Genomic DNA, 14,654 nt, shown 5'->3' with positions numbered 1-14,654 from the left:
TGTCAGACTTGTCAGCCTGTGTCTGGAAGGCTGCCAAGTTCTTCAGTGTTGTGGTTCTGCTATGAACTCCCCATTCCAGGCCCCTCTATGCACACTGCCTGTGTGTTATTTAGATTAGAGCAGCTTCTCTCTTCTCTCTTATCTTTTACAAGCTGGATAAATCATCCTCTGAGCTGGCTGGGCTTTCACATAGTGAGGAATTACAGATAGGGGCAAAGCTGTTTGCAGGAAGAAAAGAGCAGCCTGAAACTTCAGTGCATGAGAGATGCAGGGGGAAAGAAACACACAAATGATCTCTTGAGATTCAAAAGGAAGGCTGTATACAGCCTGCTTGTGTATGGATGTATTTTCTATGTGTGGACATACTGTACATCAATCTACTTCCTGTTTTGGTGGCCATTTGTTTGTTTATAAACAAACTTTTTAAAACTGTTTTTAACCACTTTTAATGCGGCGGGGAGCGGCGAAATTGTGACAGAGGGTAATAGGAGATGTCCCCTAATGCACTGGTATGTTTACTTTTGTGTGATTTTAACAATACAGATTCTCTCTAATCTGTATTGTTAAAATCGCACAAAAGTAAACATACCAGTGCGTTAGGGGACATCTCCTATTACCCTCTGTCACAATTTCGCCGCTCCTCGCCGCATTAAAAGTGGTTAAAAACAGTTTTAAAAAGTTTGTTTGTAAACAAACAAAATGGCCACCAAAACAGGAAGTAGGTTGATGTACAGTATGTCCACACATAGAAAATACATCCATACACAAGCAGGCTGTATACAGCCTTCCTTTTGAATCTCAAGAGATCATTTGTGTGTTTCTTTCCCCCTTCTGTTCTCATGCACTGAAGTTTCAGGCTGCTCGTTTCTTCCTGCAAACAGCTTTGCCCTTGTCTGTAATTCTTCAGTATGTGAAAGCCCAGCCAGCTCAGAGGACGATTTATCCAGCTTGTAAAAGATAAGAGAGAAGAGAGAAGCTGCTCTAATCTAAATAATACACAGGCAGTGTGCATAGAGGGGCCTGGAAGGGGGAGTTCATAGCAGAACCACAACACTGAAGAACTTGGCAGCCTTCCAGACACAGGCCGACAAGTCTGACAGGGGAAAGATACATTGATTTATTACAGAGACTGTTATAGTAGAAAGTGCTGCAGTAAGCCAGAACACATTAGAATAGCTTTTGGAACTTGTAGGATGATAAAAAACAGGATGCAATTTTTGTTACGGAGTCTCTTTAAATGCTTTGATGGTTTGTTTTGTAAAGTAGATTGTTTTTTTATTTATTTATTTAGTAATTTTTTCAATTCACTTATTTTTTTTAAATCTTACAGGAACTACAAATCCCACCACAACAACAACGTCACCACCGGGTAGGTAAAACATAGTTTTTACTAGGTTATTTCAGAAGGGCTGGTTAGTTCCATTTTAAAGTACTCTAGAATGAACAGCCGTCCTAACAGTAAGGGCCAGGTCTACATGAACTTCCATCTGATCTGTACAAGAAGTATTGAAGCTTCGATAGTTGCATTATTTTTAATGATTTTTATAAAACGCCAACATATTTAGTGGTGCTGTACAAAGTGAGAAACATACACGGGGTACAAAATAATACAGACAATGGTGTACACCAATATACAAAATACTTAATTGGTTAAAAATACAGAATTGGTAATTACAGTATAAAAATTAATATGAATAAATGTGTAACAAATTCCAAGACACAAAAGGGTAAAAGAGCCCTGCCCTTGCGAGCTTACAATCTAAGAGGTGGGGTAGTAAATAATATTCATATCTGGAGGCAGTGTGTTTTATGCTGGGTACACATGATGCGTTTTCTTTGAGTGTATGTATGTGTATATGTGTCTGTCTGCAAAGAGAATGAATGAATGTGTGTGTGAGAGTACAGACTTTCCTGCTGGTTCTTATATATATGTTAGTTCTCAGTATTCCTACTGTTCTGCCTTCTGATTGGACCAGCAATAATGCTACTACATACGGTTAATAAAGCCTCCTTTCGTAACACAGAATTAACTAGGACTAGCCAACCCGCGTCGTAGCATACGCCGCATCTTCTATCTATCTAATAGAGTACGTGCCTCAACCTTGAAGCAAGAAGAATAAAGGTGGGTACACACATCAGATAAAAGTCTTTGGAAAATGAAAGATCACAGACCAATCTTACCACCCTTCATGTAGTATGAGAGCCATACTCTACACAGTCTATTCTATGGAGCTGAACTCCCCATCAGCTAAAATCTTTGCAAGATGCTGCACACAAAGGTGCCTGTACACATTCAAAAGATCAGTATCTGCAAAAGATCTGTTCCTGCAAAAGATCCGTTCCTGCAAAATGCATTCATAGTCTATGATATCTGCAGATCATCACACACACCTTGTTTAACCGACATTCATCGGCAGATCAGATCAACCAGAATGGATCTTTGGATCTGCAGATGATTGTCTGATCTGCAGATGAATGTCCATCAAACAAGGTGTGTATTATGCTGGGCATACATGGTACATTTTCTACCGTGTAATCGAGCGCTTTCTTATTTTCCACTCGTTTCTTCTTTTGTCCTGCCCGCCGGTATCGAGCGCAGAATCGATCCGGCGGGGTATCGGACACGTCGGAAATTATCAATCGAGCCATCAGCGGCTCGATTACATGGTAGAAAACATACCGTGTATGCCCAGCATGAGATCTGCAGATATCATAGACTATGAATGCATTTTGCAGAAACTGATTTTTTTGCAGGAACAGATCTTTTGCAGATACTGATCTGTTGCATGTGTGCAGCATCTTTGTGTGCAGCATCTTGCAAAAAATTTTATCTGACGGGGAGTTCAGCTCAATAGAATAGACTGTGTAGGTATGGCTCTCATACTACATGGAAGGGGGTAACATTGGTCTGTGATCTTTCATTTTCCAAAGACTTTTATCTGATGTGTGTACCCACCTTTGAGCTACGTACACACTTGCGATAACTATCGTTTGCAAGGAACGATAGTTACCAGACGAACGATACGGCAACGATAGGAATGCAACGATGGGATGCAGCGATCATCATACACATTTTAACGATAGTTCTCGCAGAAAAGAACGATCAGAAGGAAATGTTGCGTACATATTTATATAAAATTAAAAAAAAAACACTGACATGGAGTTACAATAGATACAAATATATGATTGTTAACTTGAAAACAAAGTTTAATTGAAATAAGCAATGTAACTATCTTTACGGCCGCGCTACAAAGGAAGTACTGAAGCTGGGCAGAATCCAACGCAGGCGCATTGGCCCTTGTAACGATCGTTCTCGGCCGATGTCTGTACACACTATAGTTTTGTAATGATTGTCGGTAGATACGATCCGTCAGGTTGGATATTTCCATCTTCCCGATGTCGTTCTTTTGTCGTTCGTGTTAATGATCGTTTGGTAAAGTTCTTTCCCCGATTGTCGGTGGAACGATCGTTAATTAGCTGTTTTAAACGACCGTAGTCGCCAGTGTGTACGCAGCATTAGGCTTTCCATTAGAAAATGTATGCGTGCTCAAACACCAAGTTTAACCCTAGCAAGTCTGGCTTTCCAAATCTGGCCTAATTGGCTATTAATGAGGCAATGCTCATGCAAATATGCATTTGCTTTCGCATGCCAAACTATGCAGGGTCAAAAAACCAATACTGCAAAGCGGTCGCCCTGCGGGAATAAGTTCATGCTACATTAGCACTATCCAGGAGCGCCACGGGGAGGATTCCCAATGCCCCCCTTTTTATACAACCGGGGGGACCGCAGGGTCCCAGGCTCTCTCACTGCCTGGGAACCACAGTGGCACCCCGGAGGGGGAGGCTGGGTGGCGCAGCCGACCCCCCCCCCAAGCGTGGCCAGCGCCAGGGAGAGCCGTCCGCACCCACCTCCCAATATTAAAAACAGGCACTTACCTTAACGTCCATTGCGTTCTGCTACATGCGCATTAATTTTCTCACGGAAAGCATTTTTTGCAGTTTGTATCCTTTGGAGGCAGGTGGTGGATGGCTTGCTCTGGTGCTGTGAGCCCTGGAGTGAGTAGTCTGCGCCTGTCCTCCCCCCCCCCCCCCCCCCCCCCTCTGGAGTGTTGTATGTGAGCCAGCCCTGAGCTCTAAAGCTTGGGGTGACCCATGCTTCACTCCTTTCTCATGTGGTGCCCCCAAGTTAATGCGCATGTAGCAGAACGCAATGGACGTTAAGGTAAGTGCCTGTTTCTAATATTGGGAGGTGGGTGCAGACGGCTCTCCCGGCACTGGCCACGCTTGGGGGGGGTCGCCTGCACCACCTAGCCTCCCCCTCCGGGATGCCGTTGTGGTTCCCAGGCAGTGAGAGAACCTGGGACCCGCGGTCCCCCCGGTTGTATAAAAAGGGGGCATTGGGAATCCTCCCTGTGGCGCTCCTGGATAGTGCTAATGTAGCATGTAGCAGTTTCGCATCGAAAATCCCGTTTTCGTTTTTGGCGAATTTTCACGAAAATCTTCAGAAATATTTGCATTTTCGACCAGCATCGAAAATTTATTGTATGCGGATGCTTATGCCCTTATGCGGAAAAATGTCCACAATAATCCGCATGGAAATTCAGTCTATGCGTAAGTTTATACGGAAAAATGTCCGCAATGATGCGCAAGAAACTTCTCTGAATGCGGACGCTAATGCCCTTATGCGGAAAAAGTCAGCAATAATACGCAAATAACGCGAAAATGACTGGCATTAGGCGAAAATTAACGTGAAAAAATTAGATGGAAAATTTGCTTGTCAAAACGAAATTAGGCGAAAATTCTGTAAAAATTTGTCGAAACAAATTTTTGCATTTTCGCTCATCACTGGCATGTAGCAGGGCGACCGCTTTGCGGGATTGGTTTTTTGACCCTGCGTAGTTTGGCATGCAAAAGCAAATTTGCATTAGCATTGCCTCATGAATAGCCAATTAGGCCAGATTTGCAAAGCCAGACTTGCTAGGGTAGGCCTCTTTACCACGGACAGTTGATAGGCAGTAAAATGCCTCTCAAACTCTTACAACTGCTCACTACTGCCCGGTAACAGCTTGCTGCTGCCTGGTAACTGCTTGCTGCTGCCTGGTAACTGCTTGCTGCTGCCTGGTAACTGCTCGCTGCTGCCTGGTAACTGCTCGCTGCTGCCTGGTAACTGCTCGCTGCTGCCTGGTAACTGCTCGCTGCTGCCTGGTAACTGCTCGCTGCTGCCTGGTAACTGCTCGCTGCTGCCTGGTAACTGCTCGCTGCTGCCTGGTAACTGCTTGCTGAGCACACAGCTCAACAGTCCGTGGAAAAGAGGCCTTAAACTTGGTAATTGAGCACGCATAAATTTTCTCATGCAAAGTACTTCTTCTTCTTGCTCCAAGGTTGAGGCACTTAGTCTATTATATATATAGATTGCATCACATCACCCAGCAACCACCTGTTGACGAAAGTCAAGATACAATTTCAGCCACCAGAAGCCTGGCTTGACAGAGATCTATTTTCTAATGACATTTGTGACCTTAAATTCCACAAAGAAAGGAACACATGCTAAGCTCAGCAAACTTCTGAATGTTCATTCTAAATCCTAGCATTATATACTGTATATCTATTAAAAAGACACTGAAGCGAAAAAAAAATATATGATATAATGAATTGGTTGTGTACTATGAATAATTACTAGCAGATTAGCAGCAAAGAAAATATTCTCATACTTTTATTTTTAGGTATATAGTGTTTTTTCTAACATTGCATCATTCTATAATATATGCAGATTACACAACACTCAGCATTCAAAATGAGTCTTTCAGTCTGTGAAGTAATGACCTCTCCTCTGCCAGAGGAAAAGTAAATAGTTCACTTACAGTTGAGATAATAAAAGTCAGATAACAGCCCTCCCCACGACTAACTTAGTCGGAGAGCTTAATGGCTTGTTTGCATAGAGATAACAACTGGAGTTTCTCAACTCTTCCTGTACTGGAAACAATTAGACTGATGTATCTGATCTTAATGTTTTATTTCTTAGCTGTACTACACATACAAATCATAATATCATAATTTTTTTCCGCTTCAGTGTCTCTTTAACCAATATTGTATAATTATCACTATATTAAACAATAGCTTTGATATTTCAATCTCATGACATTGTACAGATATAATTTCTCATCCGGCAGGGCCCTTAGCCAAATGTAAAAATCAAAATCCGTCAATGACATATCATTTGATTAAAATCTCAAAACATTCAACATATAACATAAACTGAAAATAAAAATATGAGACTATTTATTACTGTTTTATATACAGTGAAGCTCTCGGTATCTGGCACAGGCGGGGATTGCTTGATATGTAAGCTTGCCAGTTGCTTGAGAAGTCTAGCAACCGCCACTAAATAATACTCACTTTCCCCCACCCCTCCCCGTACAGAGCGGTGCAAGGCAGAGACAACTTACTAAACTTACAGGCATGATCTTCTACCCTTCCTGCAGCTCCCATTGGCTTTCCTGTATGGCTCCCGAAGCGTGCATGTGACCCGATGTCAGGTGACATGCCAGGTGCTGTGTATGCACACAGAAAAGCCGCTGGGAGCTGCAGAAAGTGTTGAAAACGGTGCTTGTAGGTTCAGTAAGTAGATATATGCAGAGTTTTGCACAGCACAAGCAAAAGTTCCACCCCCCTTATTCCTCTCAGGCATGACGGTTAGTTGAGACTTCTGGTAGCCTGAGTTCTAGATAATGAGGGATTTACTGTACTATTAGTCCTACAAATATACAAATACAGTTCAGTTCTAGTGTTCTTCATTCTGATTTGTTCCTTAAAGAGACTCCGTAACAAAAATTGCATCCTGTTTTTTATCACCCTACAAGTTCCAAAAGCTATTCTAATGTGTTCTGGCTTACTGCAGCACTTTGTACTATCACAGTCTCTGTAATAAATCAACTTATATCTCTCTTGTCAGACTTGTCAGCCTGTGTCTGGAAGGCTGCCAAGTTCTTCAGTGTTGTGGTTCTGCTATGAACTCCCCATTCCAGGCCCCTCTATGCACACTGCCTGTGTGTTATTTAGATTAGAGCAGCTTCTCTCTTCTCTCTTATCTTTTACAAGCTGGATAAATCATCCTCTGAGCTGGCTGGGCTTTCACATAGTGAGGAATTACAGATAGGGGCAAAGCTGTTTGCAGGAAGAAAAGAGCAGCCTGAAACTTCAGTGCATGAGAGATGCAGGGGGAAAGAAACACACAAATGATCTCTTGAGATTCAAAAGGAAGGCTGTATACAGCCTGCTTGTGTATGGATGTATTTTCTATGTGTGGACATACTGTACATCAATCTACTTCCTGTTTTGGTGGCCATTTGTTTGTTTATAAACAAACTTTTTAAAACTGTTTTTAACCACTTTTAATGCGGCGGGGAGCGGCGAAATTGTGACAGAGGGTAATAGGAGATGTCCCCTAATGCACTGGTATGTTTACTTTTGTGTGATTTTAACAATACAGATTCTCTCTAATCTGTATTGTTAAAATCGCACAAAAGTAAACATACCAGTGCGTTAGGGGACATCTCCTATTACCCTCTGTCACAATTTCGCCGCTCCTCGCCGCATTAAAAGTGGTTAAAAACAGTTTTAAAAAGTTTGTTTGTAAACAAACAAAATGGCCACCAAAACAGGAAGTAGGTTGATGTACAGTATGTCCACACATAGAAAATACATCCATACACAAGCAGGCTGTATACAGCCTTCCTTTTGAATCTCAAGAGATCATTTGTGTGTTTCTTTCCCCCTTCTGTTCTCATGCACTGAAGTTTCAGGCTGCTCGTTTCTTCCTGCAAACAGCTTTGCCCTTGTCTGTAATTCTTCAGTATGTGAAAGCCCAGCCAGCTCAGAGGACGATTTATCCAGCTTGTAAAAGATAAGAGAGAAGCTGCTCTAATCTAAATAATACACAGGCAGTGTGCATAGAGGGGCCTGGAAGGGGGAGTTCATAGCAGAACCACAACACTGAAGAACTTGGCAGCCTTCCAGACACAGGCCGACAAGTCTGACAGGGGAAAGATACATTGATTTATTACAGAGACTGTTATAGTAGAAAGTGCTGCAGTAAGCCAGAACACATTAGAATAGCTTTTGGAACTTGTAGGATGATAAAAAACAGGATGCAATTTTTGTTACGGAGTCTCTTTAAATGCTTTGATGGTTTGTTTTGTAAAGTAGATTGTTTTTTTATTTATTTATTTAGTAATTTTTTCAATTCACTTATTTTTTTTAAATCTTACAGGAACTACAAATCCCACCACAACAACAACGTCACCACCGGGTAGGTAAAACATAGTTTTTACTAGGTTATTTCAGAAGGGCTGGTTAGTTCCATTTTAAAGTACTCTAGAATGAACAGCCGTCCTAACAGTAAGGGCCAGGTCTACATGAACTTCCATCTGATCTGTACAAGAAGTATTGAAGCTTCGATAGTTGCATTATTTTTAATGATTTTTATAAAACGCCAACATATTTAGTGGTGCTGTACAAAGTGAGAAACATACACGGGGTACAGAATAATACAGACAATGGTGTACACCAATATACAAAATACTTAATTGGTACAAAATACAGAATTGGTAATTACAGTATAAAAATTAATATGAATAAATGTGTAACAAATTCCAAAACACAAAAGGGTGAAAGAGCCCTGCCCTTGCGAGCTTACAATCTAAGAGGTGGGGTAGTAAATAATATTCATATCTGGAGGCAGTGTGTTTTATGCTGGGTACACATGATGCGTTTTTTTGGTCGATTGACGATTCGTTTTTCTGCTTTATTTTCCGTTCAATTCTCTTATCTTTTCTTATCAATTTCCATTCACTTCTATGAGAAGTCAATCAGAAACATGATGGAAAATAAGATCGAACATGTCGGAAATTATCTATCAAACCATCTATCTGCCGAAAAAACGCGTTGTGTGTACCCAGCATTAGGTTATCTAGCAGGAAGAACAACATGGCCAGAAGTCAAAGGGGAACTGGCCTAAGGTAGAGCATATGCTTGTCGGGAACAAGTGAGCTTTGAGGGGACATTTAAAGAGGAACTCCAGTGAAAATAATGTAATAAAAAAAAGTGCTTCATTTTTACAATAATTATGTATACATGATTTAGTCAGTGTTTGCTCATTGTAAAATCTTTCCTCTCCCAGATTCACATTCTGACATGTATTACATGGTGACATTGTTACTGTGGGCAGATTATGTAGCTGTTTACAGCTGTCTGTTAAAGCCAGAACAGCTAGAAACAGCCATTTCCTGTCTGTGAACATTGTTACATTGTGGCAGTTTGCCCAGAGTACCATACGGTACCAGAGCCTCTTGTGGGAGGGGTTTCAGCACAAAATCAGTCATACAGCGCCCCCTGATGGTCTGTTTGTGAAAATCATTATATTTCTCATGTAAAAGTGGGTATCAGCTACTGATTGGGATAAAGTTCAATTCTTGGTCGGAGTTTCTCTTTAAAGATATCAAAGGTTGGAGAGTGACGGATGTGTAGTGGCAGGAGATTCCAGAGTAGGGGTGAAGCACATGCAAAACCTTAATGTAACATCCGCTATTATGGCAGCTGCGGACACGCAGGGTGTTTCCGCAGCCGCCTCGCCTTCCTGGTCAGGGACTTCACCCGTGCCTCTGGCGTCTAGTACGCCGAGGACGGGTCTGTCATCTGCACATAGGGTTGCTGTATCGCGCGGGGAGGAGGCGTGTCAGCTGACCAGCTGGTCGGCTGACATCAGAGAAGACTCACGGCCCTCCGGATTGGCTGATTGTTGTGGGCGTGGTGTCTCCTCTGCTTCAAAATCCTTCGCCGTTCACTCGCAACTTGTCTGCTGTTGCGAATACTTATGTGCTAGCGCTCAGACCTTAGATAGTAGCTGGTGTGCTTTGATCTGGGAGGAAACCAGGGATTTCACACAAGACTAGGATATTATTATACTGTTTATTGATATATTGTGTATGACTCTTGCTACCCTCTGACTGCTCTTTGATTACCGCTCCTGTACTTCTGCCTATCTGATTCTGTTACTGAACCTTGCCTGATATCTTACCATTCTCTTGCCTGTCGATTCTGTACTGTGCCAGCTCGCTCGTTACTGATCATTGCTTGTCTGACCTCTCTACTCACCAGTGAGCCCTTGTCACTGGTGAGGTGCTCTTCTGACAGTACCCACGAGCTCCTCTGGTGAGGTAAAGCCAAACTGTCAGTTATTGTGTACTGATAGTACTCACCAGCTCCTCTGGTGAGGTGAAGTCAAACTAATCAGTTACTGTGTTCTAATAGTACCCATCAGCTCCTCTGGTGAGGTTTTGCTAAACTAATCAGTTACTGTGTTCTTTATACCCACCAGCTCCTCTGGCGAGGTTCTTTTCCTTATTCTGTTACTGTTGCACCAAGCACTACATATCTCGTTGGTTACTAGCTATACTTTTATTATTGGTGATACTGCAGATCACCACATAATCAGGTATAACGTCTGTATTATTGGTGATTCTGCAGATCACAAATAATCAGACATCTGTGTTGCTACACCAATCGTTACACTTGTAAACATGAATGCGGGGAGGTGATTAAAGAGGAGGATAAAATAAGGTCATGTGCATATCTGAGATTGCGGTTGAGTTGGTTTCTGGAAACTAGTTAGGAGATGTATAAAGGAGAGAAATTGTGCAGAGAGGACCAGCAAAGGAAGAGCGAGAAGAAAGATGAATGAGACGAGCGGCCGAGTTCAGTACAGATTGGAGCGATGCCAATCTGTTAGTTGGTAGTCCACAAAAGCAGTACGGTACAACAGTCCAGACGAGATATTATAGAACATGTATTAACATTTTAGTTGTGTCCTGAGTGAGAAAAGGCTGGATGCAAGATATGTTTTTAAGTTAAGGATCACAGTTACTGGTTAGGGAGTGAATGTAAGGAGTAAAAGATAGAGGAGTCAAATATTACTCCTAAGCACCGTGCTTTAACAATTGAAGTTATAGGGGGATTTATTAACATTAATTGTTATATCAGGCAGAGAAGTGGACAGAGACAGTGGAAAAATGATTCGTTCTGTTTTATTCATGTTAAGATTTAAAAGGCGTGAGGCCATGAAAAAGGATATAGCAGACAACCAGTCATGTGAGAAGGAAGCTAAGGTATCATCTGCATATAAGTGGTATTGAAACCCAAATGAGTTGATTAAGTTGCCAAGACCATGCATGTAGTTGGTAAAGAGGAGGGGGCTAAAGACAGAGCCTTGAGGTACCCCCCAATTAAAGAATGGGGAGATAAGATCTGATCTGAATAAAAGACTGTTAAAGACCTTCTAGCAAGATAGGGAGATATCCTGAAGAGAACAAGGCCCTTTATACCTATAGATGAAAGTATCTGTAGGAGTATGGTGGGGTCAACAGTATGAAATGCTGATGAAAAACGAGAAGGTTGAGTATGAAATAATTGCCTTTGGATTTAGCAAAAAAAGAAACGGTGGCCACTTTAGTAAGAGCTGTTTCTGTGGAGTGGTTAGAGCAGGTATGTCAAACCGGTCCTACGAGGGCCGAGACCCTCACACATTTTTAATACAGCTCAAATGAATTGATGGGTTTGAATCAGGAAAGGCGTGGTCCATCAGGTAGAACACATTCCTTTCTTTCTCAGTCCATCCTAAATACTGGCATGGATCTGGCCCTCCAGGCCTGGAGTTTGACACATGTGGGTTAGAGCGAAATCCAAACTGGAACTGATCAAGTAGGGAGCTAGCAGATAAATACTGGCTTAGTTCAGCATGTACTGTATATGGCATTCAAGTAATTTGGATACGAATGGGAGAAGTGACTCTGGACGGTAGTTGTCGAGTTCGGTGGGATGTAGAGATGCTTTTTTTAAGTGGTGTCACAATAGCCTTTTTGAATGAGGATGGAAAGATTCCAGTGGACAGGGGTAGGTTGAATACCGATGTTAGTACAGGAATGAAAGATGAGGATAGCGACAGAATGAAATGGGAGAGAATAGGATCCAAAGAACACTTGGTAAGAGATTTTGAGATTAGAGAGGAGATAGAATGTTCAGAGAGTGGAGAGAAAGCAGATAGAGAGCAGTCAAGAAGTGGGTGTGAATGGAATTAGATGGCTGTGTGGAAAAACTGGGTAAGTAAAAAAACTGTAGTGAGACTCATCTCGGAGTCTCTTTAAGGTTTTTTTGTATGACATGAAGTCCTCATTTGTGGTTTTTCTCCAATGCCGCTCAGCTACTCAAGAGCACCTTTTCAAATGTTTAGCAGCTTTCGTCAGCCAGGGTTGGCGAGTGTCACTATGAGGGCAGACATTGGTGCGAGGTGCGAGGGCATCCATGACTAGTGTGATTGAGCTGTGGTAGTGTGTAGCTGGTGCTTCTGGGTCAGTGAAAGTTGATGTGAGGAGAGGTGCCAGGGCATCAGAGACAAATTGCATGCCTAACTTACAGTAGTTTCTGTGTACATGACAGCTTGCTTGACAAGTGTAGTGGGAAAAGGGGAGGAAAGAGAAAAGTTTAGAAAGTTATGATCAGAGTGCGGGAGTGGAGCATTAGTAAAATTAGTGACAGAACAGAGAGGAGAAAATATGAAGTGGAGAGTATGGCCATCAGTGTGAGTTGGAGCAGTGGACCACTGAGACAAGCCAGGAGGAGGTGAAAGACACAAGATTGGTGGCAACAGAATTATTGGTGTCAACAAGAATGTTAAAATCACCCATGACAATGCTTGGGATTTCAGAGGACAGGAACTGGGAGAGCCATGCAGGGAAGTGATCTAAGAAAACAGAAGCAGGGCCAGGAGGGCGGTAGATAACTGCGATTTGGAGGTTAGAGGGAGAGTATAGTCGGACTGCATGGACTTCAAAGGATGGTAGAGAGAAATATCCAGTCTTGTCAAAAAAAACCAATTCGGTGAAGCTTACAGTCCTATTTTGCTGTTAACAGTGAAATAGGGTCTGTAGACTTCACAGAATCGGAGTTCCTTGGCACGTTCTGGCCAAGATTTTGGCTAATAGACTAAATTAAGTCATCCTAAGCCTGATACATTCTAACCAAACTGGCTTTATGCCAGTTCAGGAACAATGTGTTTAGTGTCAGACACCTAGAAGAGACCTGGTTACAACATGCTCATCGGAATGTGGGTTGGAGAGATGTGGTCTCATTCGATGCAGAAAAAGCTTTTGACAAAGTAGAGTGGTCATATCGAAAAAGGCAACAGCTTGGGTCAAACTTTTACTGTCCTTTGTAGGACAAACTAAGCTTCTTAAAATAATCTTACTGCCCAAAAGACTTATACATAATAATGCCAACATTTGTATAGCGCTTTTCTCCTGTCTAACTCAAAGCACTTGAGTGCTGCAGCCACTAGAGCATGCTCATAAGACCAGCCTGCTGTGTTAAGGAGTCTTGCCCCAAAACTCCCCCACTGAATAGTCGCTAGCTTACTGAATAGAAAGAGACAAGATTTGAACCCTGGTCGCCTATGTCAGAAGCAGTGTCCTTCAAACAAATAAACGAGGGAAGCACTCTTGATACTCCAGAGGAAGAGCAAGGAGCTCAAAAACGTTTGTGTACTGTTGGGTACAATATATGGAATATTGCCAATCAAGAGTGCTTCTCTCCTTTAATTGTTTGATTGTATTGCTTTTGGAGTGGTGAACCACAGGGGGTAAGCACCGGCAGCCAGGTGGAAAGGTCCCCTGCAAGGAGGTTGAAGAAGGGTCATCAATTGCGAAGAAGCAGTGTCATTAACCACTACACTATCCATACACATCACAATTCCCCCATTTACATCTCCACATGAATCTTATTAATTGTAAATCTGTGATATCTTACTTCAATTGCGAACCGAAAGCAATGTAGCAAATGTAGCAACATCTCTTCACTCCAGCTTATGTCCACATGTTTCCTTAGCAGCTTCGTAAGTCACACTAGAGGTCTAAGCTCACTGGGATCAGAGGACAATGACTCTGGAGCTTCTTGAGTTAAGAAGCTGCGGGGGTTTGGCTGGTGCAGCTGATCACTACATTTGGCCTATTTTTTAGATCACAATTCATGGATTTATCCATGGATCATCTTATCCGCGAGTATATATGGTTTTTGGCTGCTTTCTTAAAACAGGAATGTGTTGCAACACATTAGAGACCTCTACACTTGTTTAAACTTAAAGCGGTATAAAACCCTGACATAATATTCAATAAAAACACGTTTTCCTACTTTTTATATGCCTTACGCTTAGCATATTTGCTTTTGTGCATAAGTATTATTATTCATTTAGAAATTACACGTTCCTAAAGTACACTTATTTTACTCTGAGAGCTGACTTTGCATGTTATTCATAACTGCTTTATTCATCGTCTAACTTAAAGCGAAATATAACCCTGCATTTCAACTTTGCTCTAAAACATTATTTACAGTATATTATATGCAACCAGCATTTTTTTTTTACTAGACCAGCATTGGAAGGGTTACACAGGGCTTTATGCTAGGTACACACCATACAATTTTCTGTTAGATTCTTCTGGTAGATTTACCTACAACATGGAAAAAAGCTATCTGGCAGGTAAATCTAAGAGAAAATCTAACAGAAAATTGTATGGTGTGTACCTAGCATTAAAGTTCATGGAGATTTCTGC

General features: G+C 41.9%; 1 protein-coding gene across 12 annotated transcripts in view; it reads left to right on the top strand.

Annotated features, from left to right (window-relative positions):
- LOC137528094 (uncharacterized) overlaps positions 1 to 14,654 on the top strand; it is a 115,977-nt gene that overhangs the window by 78,730 nt on the left and 22,593 nt on the right. For 6 of the 12 annotated variants that reach the window (XM_068249360.1, XM_068249363.1, XM_068249367.1 and 3 more), the window contains 2 exons: positions 1,331 to 1,369; positions 8,270 to 8,308. The exons of 2 other annotated variants lie outside the window; for them this stretch is intronic. In XM_068249360.1, coding sequence (XP_068105461.1) covers positions 1,331 to 1,369; positions 8,270 to 8,308 — 78 coding nt within the window. The remainder of the gene's footprint in view (positions 1 to 1,330; positions 1,370 to 8,269; positions 8,309 to 14,654) is intronic. 4 more of the 12 variants (XM_068249368.1, XM_068249366.1, XM_068249361.1 and 1 more) reach the window with 2 other exon arrangements.

This window comes from Hyperolius riggenbachi, chromosome 8 (genome assembly GCF_040937935.1).
Source record: "Hyperolius riggenbachi isolate aHypRig1 chromosome 8, aHypRig1.pri, whole genome shotgun sequence".
NCBI lineage: Eukaryota > Metazoa > Chordata > Amphibia > Anura > Hyperoliidae > Hyperolius > Hyperolius riggenbachi.
This window is presented reverse-complemented; position numbering and strand designations above follow the sequence as displayed.